This window comes from Protopterus annectens, chromosome 12.part0 (assembly GCF_019279795.1).
Source record: "Protopterus annectens isolate FY-2018-M chromosome 12.part0, PAN1.0, whole genome shotgun sequence".
Lineage (NCBI taxonomy): Eukaryota > Metazoa > Chordata > Ceratodontiformes > Protopteridae > Protopterus > Protopterus annectens.
In genome coordinates, this window is record NC_056746.1 from 504,681,408 (window position 1) to 504,704,722 (window position 23,315).

General features: G+C 39.9%; 1 protein-coding gene across 3 annotated transcripts in view; it reads right to left on the reverse strand.

Annotated features, from left to right (window-relative positions):
• VWA3A (von Willebrand factor A domain containing 3A) overlaps nt 1–23,315 on the reverse strand; it is a 2,208,650-nt gene that overhangs the window by 192,898 nt on the left and 1,992,437 nt on the right. For all 3 annotated transcript variants that reach the window (XM_044089639.1, XM_044089638.1, XM_044089640.1), the window contains 2 exons: nt 15,117–15,261; nt 8,153–8,304 (listed from right to left, as the gene is read on the reverse strand). In XM_044089639.1, the coding sequence (XP_043945574.1) occupies nt 8,153–8,304; nt 15,117–15,261 (297 nt within the window). The remainder of the gene's footprint in view (nt 1–8,152; nt 8,305–15,116; nt 15,262–23,315) is intronic.

Here is a 23,315-nt window from a genome sequence, read left to right on the forward strand (position 1 = left end):
TAATACCCAAATGGGGAATGGTGTCAAATGCTTTAGCAAGGTCAAGGTAAGCCGTGTGTACCTCCTTTCCCTTATCTATAGCCTGAGTAACTGTCTCAAAGAAATCCACCAGGTTCAGGAGGCATGATCTGCCATCGATGAACCCGAACTGTGTAGGGTCCAGTGACTGGAGGTTCCCAATCTCTCCATTTATGAGTTCCATAATGATTCACTCCATAGCCTTACAGATCAGACTGGTCAGGCTTATTGGTCGGTAGTTCCCAGGGTCAGTTGTGGCCCCACCCTTGTGTAGCGGGACCACCGTTGCGGTGCGCCATTCTATGGGCACATATCTTGTGGAGAGGCTGAGACTGAACAGTTTATTAAGATGCAGGGTTAATTCCTTTTGGAGCTCGTGTATGACACAGCCTGGGACACCATCTGGTCCCATGGAGGCAGTGTTTTTAGCTTTAGATAGAGCCTTGTTAACCAACGTATCAGTAATAATTGGACTTACACAATCCCCTGGAATGGTAATAGGCCCTGTAGGTGGTGGTGGTGGCGGGGGGGGGGGGTTTGCACTGAACCTGTCAGCCAAGATGTTGGCAATGTCAGAAGGGTCAGTGTATTTTGTTCCATTTTGTACTAGCTCAGAACAGACCTGAGCGTTGCCATTTAGGTTTTTGACATAGCCATAGAAGGCCTTATGGTTATCCTTGGCATCCTTAGCAAATTTCTTTTCAAAATTAGCTTTACTTGACTTGAGGAGGGCCCTCAATTTCTTACTAATGCTAATCAGGGATGATTTTTCTACTTGAGATTTGGCCTTTTTTTGTATAAGTCTCCTCCTTTTATTGTAAAGTTTGCTTATGGCCAGGGTCCACCAGACTGGTTTCTTCTTGCTTGAGGAAGGAGTCTTGGTTTTATTTGGGATAGCACGGTCCATGCAATCCTGAAGATGCATATAGAGTGCCTTGGTGTAGGATTCCACATCCTGGATATCATTATCCTTCTGCAAGGGAATAGTGAAGCTTTCCACTTCGGATGCAAGTAGTTTGAAGTTTGCTTTGGAAAGGTTTTTGGCTATGGTTTTTTTGACTGGGGGAGGTGGAAGGGTGAGGATGTCCAGGGTTATCTGGTTGGATCTGACCAAGGAGGGAGTGATAACGGGTGTGGTACAGTGGGCACCCATATTTGTGATGATTAAATCCAATATGTTGTCCCCTCTAGCTGGGGAACATGCTAGTTGTTCAAGGGCATTTGAATTTATAAATTCTATGAATCGCTGAGCATAGGCGTTGGAACATTGATAGTTCGCCCAGTCTATACCAGGGTAGTTGAAATCACCCAAGATTATGGTGTTGGGTAGGACCTTTATATTTTCCAATGTCTCAAGGAATGCAGAGTGAGCATCTTGGGACATGGTGGGCGATCTATAACTGGCTACGATTTGAAATGTGGTTTTGCCTGCTGATAGTTGTGCATGGATGATCTCTGGGGCATCATGCTGCGCTACTAACCTGGAGATATGGGTATCCTTGATGAATATGGATACACCTCCACCCTTTGTACTGCGATCCGGTAACTGAGGCCGGAAGGTATGATATGAATTGTAACCTGGCAGTGCTGGGGTGCTCTCTTGAGCCTTGAACCAGGTTTCCGTCACTGCACAAACATTGATTTTCTCCATGCTGAGGAGAGTCTCGAGTGTGTGCATTTTGAGGTTGAGACTTCTGGCGTTGAGTAGCATTACCCTTAGGTTTTGGTTACCTGTGCTGGTTACGGTGGTTGGTTTGTCCTTTGAGCCTTGCCTAAAAAAGGCACTATGGGGAAGTCAAGAGCCTTGGCCAGTATTCGAAAACCTAGCTGTGACAGGTGCAACCCATCTCTGACAAAACAGCGAGGTTTGTCTATCATGTTATCCTAGGCAGACAGACACTGGATCCCCTTAGAATGACACCAGAAGCTTAGCCAGTTGTTGAAATTGATCATTTTGTCTTTGTATTGTGGTATAATTCTAGGTGAAGGTAGTATGCTACTCAAGGTCAGGGTCATACCAGCTTGGGCTACATGATCAGAGAACTCCTCAATGTCTCTTTTCATGTAGTCCAGGGAGGTACATCTTAGATCATTCACACCAACATGTACAATGACAGCGTCATACTTGTACTTGTTCTGGAGTGACCCAAGTGCTTGTGTTATGTGGTGGATCCGAGCACCCGACAGGCAGCTGACAGTAACCTTCTCCTTGTTCAGCCTGGTGAGTGGAACATCCATGTGCCTTACTATAGAGTCTCCTATTACTAGCGTGTTAGGTATGGTGTTTTGCCTTAATGGCTGTTGTGAGGCACACTGCTGAGGTGAATTATGTGTTTTCTGGCTTGTGTTTGGGGGTGCAGGTTGCTTGCTTGTCTGCTTTGGAGGGCACTGTTTCTTTTTCAGATTGGTACCTAGTGCCTCCGAATATGTTTTTGTGTATTTATGCATATGTTTTGCCGGTGCTTGTTTTGTAGATTCATGTGTGACAGGTGGTGTGATGCAAGTGTGTCCCTTATCCTCTATTATCAATGATGAAAGGTCACTTAATTTAATCAAACTATTAATAAAAGCTAGCAGTTTCAAGAAATGCACCAGGGAATTATTAAAGGAAAGTGATCATATAAACATCAAATAATGGATATGTAAAAGCTTAAAAGGAATAATTTCATATTTTTTTAAATCAGGCTGTCCAGCTGAATTGAATCCCATTTTCAATGAAGGCACAGGAACAATATCTAGTTAAGTGAGTTGCCCAGTATCACACGAAGCCAAAGCCTTTGGCACTCTCCCACACACTGGCATTATGATTGACTTCTTCGAATTGGTCTCCAGAGCTGTGGACGAGGGTAAGGCAGTCCACACAGCCTATCTGGACCTCGCCAAGGCCTTCGACACCATCCCCCACTCTGGAATCATAGATAAACTTACTAAGCTGGGCATAAATCCCTACGTCACTCGATGGGTTGCCAACTGGCTTACTGACAGAACCCAGACTGTAAAAGTAGCCGACTCCAAATCTAGCTCCAGACAAGTGACAAGTGGAGTACCTCAGGGTTTAGTCCTGGGACCACTTTTGTTTGGCATCTACTTCTCTGAAGTACAGGCCAAAACTAAGGGACTCTGGCTAACAAAGTTTGTAGATGACTGCAAACTGGGAGCCATTACTGAATCCCCAAATGATGTGGATATTCTACAAAAGGGCCTTACAGAAACAGATGCCTGGTGCCAGAGCCATGGGCTCAAGCTTAATGCCAAGAAATGTATAGTTATCCCCTTTGGAAAAAAAAAACATGTACCCATGAAATACCACATAGGTGGCAGGATACTAAACATCGAAAGTGTGATGGGAGACTTAGGGACACAAGTGGACAGTGGTCTCACTTTCGATAACCACATCACCACAACAGTCAGGAAATCCTTCTATGTGGCAACACCTCATCACTAAGGGCTTTTCATCCAGAAAAAAGGAGGTCATTGTCCCACTGTACTCATCCCTCATTAGACCCATTATAGAGTATAATGCCCCATTTGGTATGTACCTCATAAGACATCTGCAACAGCTGGAAAGGCCAAAGAAATACCTCACTAAAAGAATCACAGGCCTAAAGCAGATGTCATATGCTGACCGTCTAAAAAAACTCCAGCTATACTCTGTGGCATATCGTCTACTCAGAGGCGATCTCTGCTTAACATACAAGGCCATGTCAAACCCTGAGCTGTTGGAATGCTCCACTTAAAGAAATCCCAATCCCTCAGAGCCACACGCTCCAGGGATCTAAACCTTATCATCACAATGAACAAACCATGCTGGAGGGATATGTTCCTGACCCAGAGACTCCCCATAGTCTGGTATAGACTGCCCATACATGTCAAGCAGCGCACCTCATTGGCCCTCTTCAAAAAGGAACCTTGATGATTGGATGGGAGATGGGAAATTCACCCCGGGGATCATGTCAGTCGCCCTGCTAGACAGGGGCCCAGAGAAGTAAATATTGTGGGAGGAAATTTCCAGGTAATTGTTATGGCTATGCTTGCATACGCTTTAGGGCCAATAGCCTAGTACCAACCTATGAACCCTATGGAGAAATTGAAACAGCTAAACATAATCTCTTATGTAACTCACTGGATAGCAAACTGGCTCTCAGGCAAGACTCTTTTTGGCAAAACTTTGATGGCACACTCTCCATAAAAAAGGAGGCCACCCATGGCATCCTAGAGGGTTCCATTTTTAGGGCTACTCTTCTTCGGCATTTACTTTTATAGCTTCATAGGTAAGTACTAAGTTAGCTGCCCTTGTGGGCAATTTTAAGCATAGCCATTTTCCCTTTTTGTGCTCAAATCAACTTATCCCTTTTGGTTACAGATTGGCCTTACTCATCCCATGGTTGATAATTATATATTACCCCTAATGAGAATAACTGGGATCATACCACATATAATTTGAGGAGACCCATGCATAGGACAGATCATTTAGGAGCTGCCTCTGTCCATTAGTAGTACAGGGGCAGTTGTAGGCTAAATTTTCTGTTTCCCATCCATAGATCCATGTTGCTGTAGAATATAGACTGGAATGAACTTTGTTTTATGGGGATGGGGAGTCTATTCCAGAGCAGCTGTATATTCTGCATGATATACCTGTTGCAAAAGAGGTTTAGATCCCTAGACCGAGTCTTTCTGATGCCATTTGACTTGGTAATGTGCAGTGAATCCATCAGTACTGAGTTGGAGGATGCCTTGTATGTCAGGCACAGGTCACTCCTTAGCAGTTTGTAGGATACCAAGTATAGTGACAAGGTTTTGTGTCAGTCCATGTAGGAGATGTTGTTTGGACCTTGTATCCTTTTAGTAAGGTATCTCTATGGGCATTCCAGTTGTTGCATGTATCTGGACAGATACATGCCAAAGGAGGCATTATACTCAATGACTGGCCTAATGAGGGCAGAGTAAAGGGGGATAATGATATCCCTAGAGCTAGACACAATCTCTTTACTTATAAGCTGTGCAATATAGAAGGACTTTCTTACAAGAATGGACATATGCTGATCAAAAGTTAAGTCACTGTGCACGCAAGTTTCTAAATCCCAAACAGCTGGGTCAACTCTTAGGATAGTGTTATTAACATGGTAGTACCCTTTGGGTAGATGACTTCATAAAGGATACAATAATACATTTTTGGCATTTAGTTTCAGTCCATGATTTTGATGATGTCTAAATTGACATGAAGAGCCTAAGGCTGAGTAAGTTAGCCGATAACTGCAAACTCAGAGCTATCATCAACTCATTAAATAAAATCCACATTGCCCAAAGCAGCCTAACTTAAAACAAATTCCTGAGGTAAGACCTACAGTTTGTAGCTTAAAAAATGCAGTACTGCTCCCTTTGGGAATCAAGGACACCACTGCCCTACCTCATAAATGATACCCCCCTTAGAAAAAGTATTGTCATGAGAGATTTAGGTGCATTCATGGACACAAAGCTCTATTTTGAGTAACACACAGTACTTATCATTAGGAAATCCTTCTACACAGTGCATTTAACCACTAATGATATGCCCACCAGGCCCAAGGAAGTTACTGTCTTTCTCTGTCTAACTTTCTGTCTCTCTCTCTCCCCTTCTCCATTATCAGACCCACAGTAGAACACAACAACCCGCTTTGATATGTATTTATCTAGACATATTGCTCAACTAGAAAAACTACAATGCTTTTTCATCAAGTAAACTTCAGGTATGAGCTCCCTACGCAAACAAGTACCTTGCTCTGGTAAACAATGGGAGGTTTGGAATCAAAATAACTTTTTATAAATATAAAGTAACCTTTCATCCATGCTGTGACCTACCCTCCTAATTGTTAGTAAATGTTCCACAGTTTGCCCATTCATTCCACCTTATGATAGGTAGTGTAGTGTTCCATATTTTGAAGATGGAAATTTGACTATGGCTGCAGTTTCTTTAATTCATTTGCTTGTTAGTGCTATGGATGTTATGGCAAAGTCAAACCATACTAAACTGTCCAAAAAGGAAGAAGTGTCATAGCATAAGAATTTAAGGATATGAAGTTTTAATTATCTTGGTCATTAAATCTACAAATTCTTGAAGTCTTCTGCTGAGACTTCTTCATAGATATAATTTAGAAAATCATAACTGAATCATTTAAAATCCTGTACCCGCCCCCACCAAAAAAGTATTCAAATCCTAGAATGGGTTATTGAGACAAGACATTCCTTTTTCAGTCTTTCCATACCTCTCAATTGCTCTGGCTTTGCAGAATATACATAATTTTGCTTCAAGTGTTTGCCCTCTCCCTCATACAGTTTCTGGTAAATCACTCACTATTACAGACAGTAATATCAGTCATTAGAGTTTTATACTCCTTATTTTTCAAAAAATGCAAGTACATGCAAAACTTGTTTTAACTTTTTAAGTGAATTAGAATATTACTTAACAATCATTTCTAATTTCGTCACCCCATATTACTTTGGCTTTGTCCACATGAGTTGAGAATTGTGGCGTTATCTCAAAACATTCAGATGTAAATTATTTATATTGGTGTTATTACAGCAAACCAGAAATAGAGTAATAGACTGTTCACATTGCTGAATTTGCTTGGTATATATTTTTTTCTTTTTCAGTGCTGTTTTCTCTGAAAGGGTCTGGAAAACTAACATCTTATGTTTGTGTATGGCTGCCATTCTATTGCTGTTATTTCATTTTATACTCTGACTATACTAACACATCAAAATCATTAATTGGTCATTATATTTCAATGGACCTGCCATAGTAAAATGATCCTGGAGGTCTTTTTTCCCACAATCCACTTCAAGTTCCCTTTATGAGAGTGATGCTAGACATAAACCTATCATATTTTTAACTTCCATGTAAATATAATGGCAGTAGTCAGTGTCACAGGCATCTTGCACAGCTTCTGGAACCTTTTTTTTATTTTCACCTTTTGCTTGAATTGCTCTGATTTGTGTTCTCAGAGCAGCTCTTACCTTTTAACTGTAGTTGCAAATGTTAAACAAAATAAACTGATTGCACTGCGTGTTTCTAATGTTTCCAATTTTTTAGTCCAACAAGTGCTGACACACCCTCTCCCACATTCTTAAGTGTTAACAGTATTCTTGTAATCCAGGAGTTAACTGTTCAGTCTTTCTTCTGTTTCAAAGAACATTTAACAGACATTTAGACTACTTTTGCTAATTACCAGGGTCTGTAATTGGAAGATGTATGTTTTATTTTGAATGTTGGCAAAATTTGCATTTGTTTCAAAGTATTTCTTTACAATGCACTGCAGAACAATACACATATGACTTTCTGTTCTCAGATCTCCCACTTTTATTGTACAGGTAGCTACAACCTTGACTTGTTACAGTGTAGAGTACCAACACTTCATTCAAACCATAATTATTCAGCATGATAAAGTAAACTTTTTCTGAGCTGTAAACATTGCCAGGATTTGTATGATTATGACATTCAAAACTGTTTTTTTTATAGGAAAACGATCGTTCATTTTTAACAGTGGATTATGGATGTGTAGTTAATGCATATTATATATTCTATAATTTAATGGTATGGTGTTTTCTCTTTTTTTTACGTCTTATGTGCTCCACCAGCAAGTTACTCCCCTGTTGTGACCTGGCAAGAAAAGGAACCTGGAGCTGCCACTGGCCATACATCTAACCCTGGTTACAGTGCTACATACTTCGTGGCAGGCATATGAAGCTTCCCCTTTGGCTATTTCTGGTGCCGCTTCACTCAGCCACAGCTAAGTGGTGCCCACATAGAAGGCCCAGCTACCTCCCTTCCACTAACAGAAGTGAACCAGCATCTGCCACTTACTCCCACCACCCCAGCCAACTCTTCCAGCACCCATGCTTGTTAGCTGAACCTGAGTTACCAGGGCTGTATAATGCTGTCATAATGCAGCTGTACATGATGCAAACAACACAATAGTCTGCTGCACTATAACTTCCTCTAAATGCATAACTAAACAGAGCTAGTAAATGCTACACCGAGAAATATGTGTAAACTTATATAAAGCATACAAAACTTTACGATTACAGCTTATTTAACTAGAATTACAAATTCTGAACAATACTGGATTATTTTTTCAAAACATTCAAATGTAAGTACCTGTCAGAGCAGTTGAAAGAAATGGTGTGAATCTTAACTTTACGTCCTTTTAGCAAATTGTCAGCTTCTTTCAGAACTAAACTGCAGCTGGTATCTGGCTTCCCATCAGTCAGAAGATAGATGCCTTGAATATTTTCAAACTCAAAGGCTTTCTGAGTAATCAGACAAAGTGACCAGATTAGAATATTAAAATGCCAGTAATATATGCACACACCATATGGTAATAGGCAGCAAACAAACTGCTTTCCACAAATACGAACTTCTTATTCTACTTATGTCTTTTACTACCAGTTTTAAAGAACTGCTTATTTTTCAACCACTCTATATACTCTCATGACTAATGATAAAGTACAGTTTTGTAAGGTGCTCGCTGTAGTTGCATATAACTGAATCATATCTCTAAGTATACCAACAGTTTAAGCTAGGAGGGAAGCCATTGCAGACAGAGCTAATGCCAGAGGTGAGAAAGATGATGCAGTAAGTGTTGGAGAAGGCCAAGTTCTGGATTAGCAAATATAGGTTATGAACTTGAAAAAGTCCTGGAGACAAAGCACCTGGGAATTGGCATCTGGCCATGCTCAAGAGGTTATAGCTTCAAGTCCCAAGTTTATAACCACAATAGCAGAGGTCCTCTCAGAAGAATCATGGAAGTTGGCACGGCTGAAATTTCTGAGTATCAGCCTCAAAAGCGGGCACTTGGGAGGAGCTTCAACTCTACCACATATGTAGTCAGTCAGATATCTGGGAGGACAATGACCCTGAGCATAACCTTTTATTTGAAAAAGAAGCAACCATGAGGAGCAGAACTTATTTGATCCCCAGTAGTCTTCAATGAGAAGTTAGGCTGAGGGGCCTATGCTGCAGTTGATTATCAGAGATGGGTCATGGTCACATGGGGTTCTAGGCAAGCTAAGGGACTGGGGTGCCCACCCCTGTAGCCATAGCAATATGTCTCTACTCAATTACCATACAACATTGATCAAAACTGTCAGTGCACATACTATTTCTTTTTTTGTTCTTCTTTTTAACTTTTACAACGGTCACACACATTTGGATTTCATTTAAAAGTGTTATTTCAGATTTTACAGCAAAAACACTAACAGTCCCACAGTGAAAAGAGACTTAGCATGAATAGCAATAAACTTCTTTTCCCATGACTCACATTTATTAAAAATACATCTGGCAACCCACTAAACTACAAGATGTGCTGGGACTAATAATCAAAGAGCATATAGTGAAGGACTAATTAGCATATATGTGAAGGGCACAGGAATTCAAGGGACAAATGTGCAAAACATTTGCTAGCAGCTTGGGAAAGCCCACTGGATGCAAGTGTCCCTTTTCAAGGACAGCATAGGAGAATTTTCTGGTGAAGTGACTTGGTCAGAATCACACAGTAGGAAAACGGAAGTGGAATACTTCAAACATAGTATTTTTGACTACAGGAAGCAGTTTGTAACAGCTTAGAGCGTTAAGAACCACAAAGTTCTAATTCACTTAACCAAGTTAACAGAAAAATAGGTTTTGTATCAATGTGCATTTTCAGTAACAAGAACTACAAAACTCTAATGATTGGTATTATTGAATGATTGTAATTTTCACAGATTTAGAAGGGATCTACCAAAAGTTGAAGAAGTTAAATAAGGTCTGGCAGCTAGTGTAGTGGATTAAGCAGCAGCGTAGCTAGGGCGGTGTGAATGGGGCACTCTCTTGTCCAGGGTACAACTAGCCAATGTAAAATAAAAAAATATATTTGTAGTGAAATACCTTTTTTCCCTTTAAGGGAAACAGCAACCCATATGTCTGATATGCTCCTATGTGCCTCCTGCCCTCACTTACATCATCTTCCTTCTGCACCACCCCAAAAAGACCTGTGATTGGTTACACAGGTAGAGGAGACGGTGCCACAGTGCAAGAAAGACAGTGTCTTGGGCAATATCATTGGCACCCATAGTGAGCTGAGGATGTGCTATTTATTCAATCAAAATCATTCACAGTGGGTGCATTTAGTGTGTGGGGAGACAGACTAGGGCAGAAAAAACAAAAAGTCTATAAATTAAGTAGGGTTACTTACTAGATCGTTTTGGTGCATGTGCATGCATGGATTGACTACTGAAGAGATCCTTGGGTGGAAATGTTTCAATATGGTGCTTCTGCCTACTTGGACAGACTGCTGAAAGGGTCAGTGGAGGGAAATGTTAAAATTTTGATGATTGTGCATACTTGGACAGATTGCTGAAAGGGTCACTGGGGGGAAATGTTTCATTTGAGTGCTGGTGCATACTAGGACAGACTGCTGAGGGGTCTTTGGGGGAAAAATGTTTCATTTCGGTGATTGTACATACTTGGACAGACTGCTGAAGTGGTCATGGTGGGGTGTTTTATTTTGGTGCTTGTGCATAATTTGACAGACTGCTGAAGGGATTGTTGGGAGGGATGTTTAATTCTGATGTCAGTTAAATGCTTGTACATAAATGGATAGACTACTGAAAGCATCACCATGATGTTTATAGAAAGAAAGCAAACAATGCAGTTATACTGCTTGATAGGCAGCAATATAGCAAAACCAAGCACATCTTTAATGTATATTCTTCTTGATTTTAAACCAAGTATATAGTAAATCCTTCCACTATGTCTCACGAAAGATTAACCTCCTAATAATCAGGCTTACTGAAATTTAACTGTTTTTTTTTTTTTTTTTTTTCTTCAGGTAAGGCAGTCTCCATTACACCCCCAATGTGGGGTCAAGCCACCTACACCCTCCAAATTTATACTACTAGTCTCTTCCTGGTCATTGAAAAAAGTAATGTGTCTATGTCTCTAATGAAAGCAAATGAGGAAGTCAAATGCTCAAAAATAAGGACAGATTTTAAATATTACTCTTATAAAGTTTAAACTTAAAAAGTTGCTAGAATAATAGGATTTGTGTTAGTATGCATTTTCTGAATGAAATTAATTCTGAAACATAAATATATGTCATTATTTAATGAGTTCAATCCTCAGTGATTTCCAGAAAGCCACACATTTTATGAGGTTAAAATATGGACATTCTGCAAAAATCTGGACAGTTGAGAGGTATGGTCAGGGTGCCAGGGCTAAGTATTCAGAACATGTTGATTAATTATCTGAAAACTCTGTTTGTTGCCTAGGTGAACTATGGGGAGAAATTAGTCAAAAATGAAGCCACACTGTACTCTGCATTCTTAATAGGCTTTTTGAGATCGCCATTAGAGTGCCTTGAAATAATCATGATTATTGCAGATGTGCAAAAAAACAAACTGTGCTGCCCAAAGTGTTATACTGTAAGTCTTAGCCAGAGATTGGTTTAGGGCTTTGGAAACCTTTTTTCCTTTGGTGTTTATGCAGCTGAGGAGTATCATAAAATAGGATAGGTATATGTAATGCAGTATACAAATACTTATTGAATTTAATATTTTAGATTATTACTGAGCTTTTATAAAATGTGCATTTTAATTAAAATGAAGATAATTGTAGCTTAGGCCCTTCCTTTATTGAGGATTAGCATGAAAATTGGATATATACCTATCATGGTTTGTTGTGCAGTAACAAAATAATTGTGTGTGTGTGTGTGTGTGTGTGTGTCTAAGTTCATAGATTAATACTAGACTATCCACCCTTGTGGGTCGCTTTAAGCCTATCCACATTTGCCATCCCAAAAGTAAGAATCAAACCCTACACCTTTTGCATATGAGATAAATCCAAAATGATTCATACTGTCAGAACCAATTTAATCTAAGGGACCATTTTTTTTCTTTTTTCTCTTTCAATAATTTTTTATTTCTTCTGTTGCTGGTACATTTGTCTTTATTTATTTGTTAGGTTTGGGGGTCATTTTATAATTGAAATAAGGCATTCATAGGTACAGCATATATTGCCTAGTAGAGCACACCCCTGTTGCTAAACAGTAAACTCACACTGTGTAAGTGTCTAGTATCTTATCATGCCACTGGGACATGCTGCTAGCAGACCGCAAACTACACATTGCTGTGGAGATGATCTAGTGTTGACTGAACTAGCACTGACTGTTGAAACATTGTGTTACAAGGAGATGACAATATGATGCAAACTTCAGGTACAAAAGGTGCTGCAATCCACACTAAACCTTTTTGTGCAGTATACATTATAGATATATTTTGAAGGGTCAAGATATATATTTTAGCTGCTTCTCCCTTGGGTCATGATTTTTATGTCTGTGCGACAGCCACAGTTAGTTCATGTTTTTCTGTGCTGCATTTACCAAGATATTAATAGTATAATTTGATATGCTTCTGTTGGCATTTGGACTGTACCTGCAAAGAAATGTGGACTGTGCTGAATTCTGTTTCATTTTTAATATCTGTGTGGTTTCTTTGAAGTGCTAAAGCTATGTTGTATTTGGTTATGCATTACATAACAGTTAAATGATTAACTCTGAAAAATACGTTAAAATTTCAATAAAGCTTCCTGCTTTGGGGATGTTTTTGAGCCTCTTGGTCTATGTTTTTGTGAAAAGTTGCTGTCAAGGCATTTTTCCCACCCCTGTTCAAATGAAGGTCTTGCCCTGGCCTCTAAATGGACTTGTACTCCTCCAGGATTAAGGCTCCTAGCTCATAATGAGCTACTTCCTGGAGTCAAGGATGCAGAGTTTTAGTCCTTCTATCCCCATTTCCCCACTGTATGACTCTGAGCAAGTAGCTTATCCAGACAGTGTTTGTGGGTTTCACTAAAGAGGTAATTAGTACTGTAATGTAGATTTAAAAAGAGATGTATTTTCTGAGAAGTGAACTATGAAACCATGACTAGCCTTACTAACTGTAAAACTCTCCCGAATGAGTAGCCTTATTATTTTACCAGACCCAAGGTAAATGCAGGTCACTATGTTGAGCTTGTACAATATCCTAAGGTAAATGCAGGTCTTACCAGATCTCAGGTAAATGCAAGTCCAAAGCTGGAATGGTGCAAGGTCCCAGCTGTGTAATACATACACACTTGGGCTGTTGTGTGATTTTCACACACACACACACACACACACACACACACACACACACACACACACACACACACACACACACACACACACACACACAGAAAGCCAGGCCCTCTAAGTAGTGTGCTCAGTTCAATTCCAGTCCAGTCTCAATGATTCTGCTGTAAGCAGCTATTCCTCCAGTCTCAGTTGTGAGTAGGTAGTGAATTTCTCGCATAAAGGTCATCCATGACTTTACAAATCTCTTGCAAGGTCATCTGCTGCACAGTTGCAGAACTACTGCGAGCATACTCCTGCTACTTCTATCTAAATAATGCTGCAGTGAGCAGGCACAGTGAAAGGCAGCATCCAATAAATTTACAAATCTCCCACATAACGTCATTAGTGGAACAAATCTCCTGTGCACTTTTGGGAGATTGCTGGCTGTTGCTGTATGCTTTGTTTTTAAAGGAGCAAAGAAAAAGTGTGAGCAATCTTTTTTAAGGCCAGGACAGGAGCCTCTCAATCAGCACTGGGTCCTAGGTAGCTGCCTAGGTTGCCTTGTGCTGGATCCAGCCCTGTTGATTATACAAAAGCAGACATCAACTGAGCAAAGACCTCTACTAGGACAGTTTTAAGGGACCTTATTTAGCAAAGTATATATGTTGGTGAACTGAGATCTAGTGAAGTGTTTTTGGTCAGGATGTATTTGTACCCACTCTTTTATAGCTCACAATACATTTATGAATGACCCAGATAAAACAGCTAGGGATGGATACGATTTTATATAGATACCTGTAAACCAGACAGGCACCTAGAAGATTTCAGGCCACTCCTTTCATCGTTGAACAAGGGCACTTTCAGCAACGATTACAAGGAGATGTGGCAGTGCCAGTTAGTGTAGTTCTTGAAACACAGGCTGCAAGATTTCCCAAGGACTACTAAAAAAATAGGCTGGACAGTGAAGACTCAGGAATGAAGTTCAGAGAAAATTTTGCCACTGGGCCATACAGAGATTAACCTCTGATTATGGCACAGCAAACTGTGCTTGGCAGTGACATGGGAATCTCCAGGACTGGGTGGTGGAGAATGAGTTTTAATGGCTGATACCAACTCACTCATCCTGGGAAGATGCCAGGCCAGCAGCAATAGGGATGCCTGTGGGTGGCTGGGTGTATTGCCTATGTGCAGAAGCCATGCTAGCTTGCTCTGCATGGGGCATGCATATCTTCTTTCCTTTACCAGGCCACTGCAGGCAGTCTGTGAGCAGCCTAGGAAAGGGAAGGGGAGAGAAGGATAGGCTGCTCCACAGGCTGGCATCTGGCTCATTCCCTACATCAGACTTGCCATTGGGGGGACTGGATGGACCAATAGGACTTCCTAAAGGGGAATAAATAGGCTGCAGGGGCTTCTTTCCTAGCCTTGGGATACTAAACTTCAACTGCTGAAGAGAATATGTGGCCTACAAAATGCAGGTAGTGAAGCAATTTGGAAGGGTCCTGTGCAGGTAGGAAAGGGATAAAAAAAAGAAAACTTGACGGATAAGCTTGGCAAATGTTGTGGGACCCTATATGGCAAAAAATCTCCCCTTGATGCAGAAGCATCTGTTAGTAAGAAACCTTTTCAATACTATTAAAATAATGCAGACTTCTACACAGAACAATAAAAGTTGGATACTTTTTTCTGTTTTACTGTTTTATATTAAGTGGTTACATTGCTATGTGCAAGGTTAAAACAAGGTCAGGTTACCTTCTCTTAGTGCAGTTAATATGCCAGTCAACCTAGGTGAATGTCCATGCTCTACATGTCAAAGCAAATGAGTTTAAGATGAAAAGAGAGAAAAAAACTGAAAACCAAATACACCAATGTATAGAAACATTAAGAAACAGCAGAGTACTGCACAGCAAATGTTTTAGCAAATTCAGAGTTTCAGCATCATCTATGTAGTTCAGAGTGGAAAATAATATAATACAAAAACATGCAGCTGGCTTAACTAACCTGTATTGCCTCAAGAGTACATGTATTACCATGAGTTCTGACCCTTGCTAGCCACTGCACGGCATCATGGCATGCTTCATCAGAAGCCTCCACTAGGCAGTCTTGCCACATGGCAACAGACTCAGAAAAGGTTATTAGGCTAAAACTAAAAATAAATAAATAAGTAAATAAACATTTATTCATTTTTTTCTTACAAATATTTAATGTATTAATTTAATAACAACAGCAGTATATACCTCTGAACCTCTTAACACAAAAATTCTGGACAAAGCCAAAAATAGGGACAGATTTTAAATATTACTTTTAGAAATTTGGTAGAACAACAGGTTTTGCATTACCATCCATTTTTCTGAAGGATATGAAGTCTGAAACTCATTTGTCTGTCACCATTTAGTGACTTCAATCCTCAGTAAGTTCTCAGAAAACCACAAATTTTATGAGGAACAGACAAAAAAATTTGGATATTCTGCAAAAATCTGGACAGTTGAGAGGTATGCGTAGTTATCTTATTAATAAAATAAATGAAAACATGCCAGATGATAACTTGTTTGCTTCCTTTCCCTTAAATACCCTTCAAACAATCTGTGACAATAAGTAGAAAGTACAATAAAAGACACAGCATAACCTCTCACTCTTGAGTACCATGTTTAATTAGACCAGAATTGAAACTGATTTAGGCTAGACTAATACCTAGGACTACACATTTTTCTTGTTTAATCAATACTTACTATGAATTTAGATATTATACCTTTTTTGCACTTTTGTTTTTTCATCGGTTTATCAAATACAACATTGGAAAATGTATGACATTTCTGCATGAAACTACAAACTGTCACTGTCCATGTACCAAACCAGAACATAACACACATGTTCTGCATCATATTATTTGCAGTATTGTACATGCTTAGTCTATGTTTATCTTCTGTTTTAAGTTGTAACTGAATATATATCTAAGTGAATTAGTTCAATCGCTCAGGTAAAAAAAATGATAAATAAATTAATAATCCGTGAAAGGCCACAGAAGTACCTCACAAAGAGGATTACTGGCCTCAAACAGATGCCCTACACTGACCGTCTCAAAAAACTCCAGCTTTACTCTGTAGGATATCACCTACTCCGAGGAGATCTCTGTCTAACATATAAAGCTATGTTAAACCCAGAGCTGTTGGACATGCTACACCTAAAGAAATCCCAATCCCTCCGAGCTACACGCTCTAGGGACCTAAACCTTGTCACCACAATAAACAGGACATGCTGGAGGGATAGATTCCTGTCCCAGAGACTTCCTATACTCTGGAATAAGTTACCCATCTATGTCAAGCAAAGTTCCTCATTAGCACTCTTCAAGAAAAATCTTGATGAGTGGATGGGAAATAGGAAATACACCCCGAGGATCACTTCTGTGGCTCTGCTTGACATGGGGCACAGGAAATTTACTTTCTTGGGTGGCATAAGCCAGGGAACCTTGTTGGCTAGGCTTACTTAGGTCCTTGGACCGATAGCCTAGTACCTACCTATGAAGCTATGAGGTTTAAATGCTGATACAGATGAATAGAATGTTTCTCTTACTAGAATAACAAAGCCACACACTTTTGAACCACAGTTGCAAACCACTCTTAGAAAACATCTGAACAAAAATGTTCAGGTGTTTTCCAATAATTTCTGCATTTGAAATATTTGACTTGAGATGGCTTTTAAACCCACAAAGTAATGCTCAAAACAAACCTTTAGTCTGATATTTATAAGAACAACATTACAAGGGATTCCACCCCACTTGTCCCCAACAAGACTGAGCAGTATCTAAAGAACTGGATCTTTGCCATGTCTGTATGCTGCTACTATTAAAACATTTCTGGTAGATACTACTTTAAAAGCTGCTTGTAATCAGCCTCTGAACTGTATCTGTTTTGAAGGAATGTTGCTATTTTCAGGCCTGATTTTCCTGGTTTACCAACTTTTGGAGGTTACCCCCTCGTCTAATTTTCTGACCCCCCCTCCCCACGATTTTCTGAAGCTGTCTAGTACACACAGGGTTGCCAGACATCTCTATTTAAGCGGGGTTGTCCCAGGATCAGCAAACCGATCCTGAGTCCCGCACTGCCGGTTTAAATCCCAGCGAAACAGCCCTCCGCTTTTTTTTTTTGATTGTCCCGTATACTGGCATACGGGCCAGTCAAAAATTGCTAAACACGGAGCTGCTTGTGTTTAATGCAGAACATCAGGCAGTTCTGCATTAAACACAGCTCCGTTTTGTGAGTTTTTTTATTGGCCCGTATGCCGGTATATGAGCCAATCAAAAATTTCTAAACACGGAGCTGCTTGTGTTTAATGCGGAACATCAGGCAGTTCTGCATTAAACACAGCTCCGTTTTGCGAGTTTTTTGATTGGCTCGTATACCGGCATACGGGCCAATCAAAAAACGGTAAACACGGAGCTACTTGTGTTTAATGCAGAACTGCCTGATGTTCCGTATTAAACAGAAGTAGCTCTGTGTTTAAAGACCTTTTTTTTTTTTTTTGTCCTTACCTGGCCAGTCAGAAATCTGGCAACCCTGAGTACACAGAAAACAAGACTACATGACCAACATACAAGTGGCACCAATAATATAAAGAAAGAGGACTTGCATCTTACATCTCTCTTTTTCAGAAGCTAAAGTAAATGACTTTGTGTGGTAGAAATTTGGTATGTAGTTCAGTAAAGTTTACAGATTTTACACTGACTCTCTGATAATATGTTTATATTTTTCCATCATTTTTGTCTCTCTGTTTTTAAACACATGTTCTTCAGTATTATACCACGTTCCTACAGGAAGCAAGAAGAGTTAAGTGCTATTTGGTATTCAGATTTTGTGCTAATTAGATGTACAGATTTTTGGCTGGATGTTCCTAATTTTCAAGGAACTTTGTCCCTATTTTCAGTGTCTGCAGGTTGAGAGGTATGCTCGCAATTCCTTCTCTGGTTCTATGTAACATCAGGTGAACACAGCTTCCTAAATCTGTCAAACCCAAAGTAAATGAATCCATCATTTGCAAAGGTTAATACTTTTTCAGGAAGATGATGTCTCACTAAATACTATTTACGGAAAGTGGGATCTGAGTAACACTAAATCTGAGGCAAGAAACTAACAGTTCTTTATCTCCCAAATGCTCTACCCCATACATATCTATGGTATGATCCTAGTTATTTCTATTAGAGGTAAAGTATAATTATTGACCATGGGATGGGTAAAGCAAATCTAACACCACATGGGATAAGTTAATTCAAGCACCAAAAGAGAAACTGGATACCCTTAAAATGGCCCAGAAAGGCAGATAACCTAATTTCTTACCTATGAACTTATGAACCTGTAAACACAGTGATTAAACAAAAATTGTAAATCTGAACTGTCTGAGGATGCTGAGGTGCACAGTGTAGCAGCTATTAGCATTGTTGCTTTTCAACACTTTTAATGTGAATTTACTTTCATGCCAAATGAAAGAGGGAGGCTAAGCCCTGAGAGGACATTTCTAGGAAAAGAATAAATAAATGTCCACACCCTGGCATAAAAAACTTACAAAAATTAAGGGGGTGGAGGGAGCAGCTACTGCTGCAGCAGTGATCATTTGAACATTACACTGTTATGGCATATAACTTACACAATTGCACTATGTTCATCATTATTATCACTGCTGGAGTAGCCTAAGCTATATGGGTAGATTACCATAGCTCTAAAGAATTGTGAGTGTGGGGGGTGGAAGCCTTGCAGAATGTTCCTAGCAAAGTCTGCCCTACATCAGGAGAAGGAATCTAGTTTATAGTGCTTTGTTAAAGTATGAACAAAGGACCAAGTTGCTATTTCTAGAATACTTCTAGGATCCAACCCTTTCCAAAATGCCATAGATCAAGCCAAGGCACTGGTAGAGTGAGCCTTGACCCTACCTGGAATAGTTATGTTGCTATGGGAGCAACAAAAGCTAATAGCCTGAATCAACAATTTGGAAGTAGTCTGCTTTGACACAGATTGCCCCCTTTTCCTGCCTTCACAAGAAATGAACAACAGATAAGAAATTCCGAAAGATTTTGTTCTGACTATATAATAACTAAGTTGTCTGTGGATATCCAAGGTATGAAGTAACTTTTCTCCCTCATTTTAGGTTATGGAAAAAAAACAGAGAAATGGACAGACTGGCTTAAAAGAATCTCACACATCACTTTTGGCATAAAGGAAGGATTAGTCCTCAAATAAACCCCATCTCTGTTGAAAATTAAATAAGGTTGACCCACCATAAGAGCTTGCAACTCAGATACTCTTCTTGGAGAAGTCAGAGAGTCAGTCTGAAAAGCTGGGTCATGTGGAGCAAATGTTAGCTTCTCTACCACAAAATTAAGATTCCAAGGAGGAGCCACTGGCTTGCTATGAGGCTTCTTATGCAGAACCCCTTTCATAAACATTTTTATATAGGACTACATTGAAAGAGAGTGATCCATGGGCAGACATGCTGAAGTGGCTGACAAATGAACCTTGACTGAGAAGTAAGACAGGTCATAGGGCAGCAATTCACAAATACTATAAAACCAGAGAAACACTTGTCCTGAATGGGAGCAGTTTTTATTTTTTTGGCACCAACTGGAAAACCTTTTCCATTTGCTAATAGATGACTTTCTAGTAGCCAACTTTCTTGCCTCCATTAATACCTGTTGTACATCCTCAGAAAACAGGTACCTAAAAGGTATTAAGACCCTATAATCCAGGGATTCAGTTGTAGTTGTTCAAGGGTCAGGATGTATCAAACACCCCTGATCTTAAATAAGTAAATCCAGTCTATGAGGAAGCTTGTGATAATTGCCCCTTGCCAGTTCCAAAATAAGGGGGAACGCACTTTTGCCTAGGTCAGAAGGAAATCAGTGGAAAGGGTGGAAAGGTTTACAAGAATGTTCCTGTCTAAGAAAAATAAAAGGCAATGGTCTTCCAGCCCTTCTTGCATGGAGTCCTGGAACAGATTTTTTCCAGCTGATTGTTTAGAGTGGAGGTAAAAGGTCTACCTGAGGAATTCCCCACAGATAGATCAAAGCTTAAAAAGCCCCTTCGTCAGTTTCCATTTGTGAGGGTCTGGCCCAATCCTGCTCAGCTGGTCTGCCACACAATTTTGTTCTGACATAATATGACATGCCTGTAGCAAGATTGTGCTGTAAAGTTATATCCCATGCTACGTCTAGTCTGTAGAGGGGGTAAGATCTCCCTCCCCCTGCTTGTTTATGCTCCACATTAGTGTGGTATTTTCTGTAAACACTTAAAGAGGTCCTGGGGACCACAGAATATTCAGAGAGTTGATAACATTTACAAGTGCTAGCATCTCTTTTATATTTATGCATTTTGGTCTGACTTTTTTTGTCCCAAAGATCCTGTACCTTTATATCCATTGACACTGATCCACAAGCAAAGTCTTCAGAGTCTGTTGGGACTGACTGCTTTGAAGTATGACGAGAGAATGGGAGACCTGGATTCTGAGAAAACTGATGTCTCCACCACTTCATTTCCAATTTTATAAATCTAAGAACTGAAATTTGAAAAGTCAATGGGTGTTAACGCTAGGACCAAAGTGATTTTAGACCCCACTGTATCTTTCCTATGTGGAGTTTTACAAGAGTTACCGAGAGTTATGGACGCCGTCAGACTCAGAAGCCTAAGGTGTTCCCTCTCTGAAACTGATGTCTAAATGGAAAACCCCAGGAATAAATTGAAATACATATTTGTTTTTTTCATGTTGAAGAAAAGCTTTTTGCATTGCAGTGCCTGGCAGGCACACGAGAAACATAATCCTGTGAGAGGGAGTCAAAAAAGACTTCTGAATGCTCTCTTGGAATCCCAGCTTGCATAGGAGAGCTCTGGCAAAAGACAGAGATTCCTGACACTTTGGAAAAGCTTCAGCAAAGATATGCAAGTTGTCTAAATATGGAAAAATATGGATACCTTGTAAACTACATTGGGCTATCCCAGGTGCTAGACACTTTGTGAACACTCTTGAAGCACTGGATAGCCCAAAGGGTAAGGGAGAGGACTGAAAATGTGATCCTCACTCACAAAACCTTAAGAAACACCTGAATTCTGGATGAATAAGTATGTGATGATATTTATCTTTTGCAACTAAGGTTGCTAAGAAAGTCAAATGAGGAAGAAGGGGTAAACAGGCTGTGAAGTGAAAGCGTTTTCAACTTGAGCTCTATCACAAATTGGTTCAGGAATGAAAGATACAGAAATGGTCTCTAAGAATCTTCATTCTTTGCCACTGCAAACATTCTTGAGCAACATCCTTCCCCTAAATGAGGGATAGGCAAAGGTTTTATTAGCTCCTGAGACAGCATATGATGCAAAACAGGAGGAAAGAGAAGAGTTTCATGTGATGGATGAGGGATAATCACCTAGAAAAGAGGGAGTTACTCCCACCGGAATCTGTAGCCTTAGAAGATTACATTCAAGACCGATTTTTCTGAAACAATCTGCTGCCAAAGAGAGAAATGGAGATTCAGATTTTCTGGAAGGATTAAGGGATTGCCAGGGTGGGGGTGGGGAAACAAGGTCCCCCATATAATTATTCTGGCTTATTTGACTCTCCTTTATTCTGGGTAGTGGTCCTGCTTTCTTTTTATCACCTCAATGCCATTGATTTTTAAACATCTTTTTCCAGCATTCTGCTGTTTACTTTGTTTTTTACCAAAATTAGATGAGGGAGTACAGAATCCCTTGGAAAACTTAGAGAAGGGGGGGGGGGGGCTGAAAAATCTGCGAGATTCCCTGAATAAGCTTTCCCAGTCATTACACTTTTGGATAACTTCTGCAGCAGAGTTCCAAAAACTAAATCTCTGTCCAAAGGAAAAATCAAAACTTCATTTTGACATATTGGGGAAGGTTCTGAAAATGCAGGTAGGCAAACCACCTTAAAACGGTTCCAGTGGCAACAGCCCTGGAAGTAATATCGACAAAGTTCTAAACTTATTTTAAACAATGAGTAGTGACTTGGGAAACAGAAGAAACTGTATTATACAATGCAGATTTTTTCTCACAAGAAGAAACTGATGCCAAAATATTCCTCATACTTTCACAATTAGTCAGGATAAATACTTCAACATATAAGCCTGACAGTTTAGCATTCTAAAAGTCAGAGCTGCAGAAGCATACACTTTTTTTCCAAACTTATCAAAATCTTTCCCATCCTTATCAGTAGAAGAGGGATAAGAATTAACAAAATGTTTACCAGCAACTGGATTTACTAAAGGTATAGCTGCTGGATAAGGTCAGGAACTGGTGTATAAAATCTTGAAAGACTGTGGAACTTTATACGAACTGTCAGCTTTTTTTAGGGGCAGCAGGCTGACTGTCAAAACTGCAGGCTGTGACAAAAACATCCCTCAAAGCTGACAGAAATGGGAGAAAATCCTGGAAATTCCAGCTGTAACAAAAAAAAATAATAGGGACCGAGATACTTTAGTATTCTTGCACTCAAAGCACTGAGTCATCCTAAAATAAGTCACAGAAAGAGAATCTCTCACAGGTATAATCAATATCACACTCTCCTCAGAATTTGATTAGGAAACTTGGGGAAAAAAAGTGCATCTGGATCTTCACATTCCACTACAAATTCAAGATCTTGAACCTCTTCAGGGGAAGAAGAATCCCATTTTCTTTTACCAGAGAGTGTCTTATAAGAAGGGTCAAAAGCCTGCACAAGACCCTGATCCAGGCCCAATAAATTACTCCTGCCCAGAATAATCATTACAGGAGAAGATAAATATTTAGTTTTCTATCTCTTTTTGACAGGAATTTGTGAAAAAAAACAGACCCAGTATTGTTAGCAGCAGACTCTCCAGGGATGTGCACAACAATCTTGCTAAGCAAGGGCACATTTCTTGCACCTTCTTTCAGGGATGACAAGAGTGGTTCTCCCTTGCCCACTGAAGGGACTTCAACAGCTGAGAGGACATGGCTAACCTCTGGGCCAAGGAGGCTGTATGGACTACACCAAAGGGATATGAAGTAAAAGATAAGTTGTCTGAGGAACCAGCTTTGGCCACAGCAGTGTAACTCATCTGTGGCTGAGGCAAACTACCACCCTGTGGTGGCAAATGCTGCTTAACACTGTTTTTCATTTTGTGACTGGAAGATGACCTGACTGAGTGACTGGTACTTTGTTCCATGATCAAGCTAACAATGGTGCTTATTT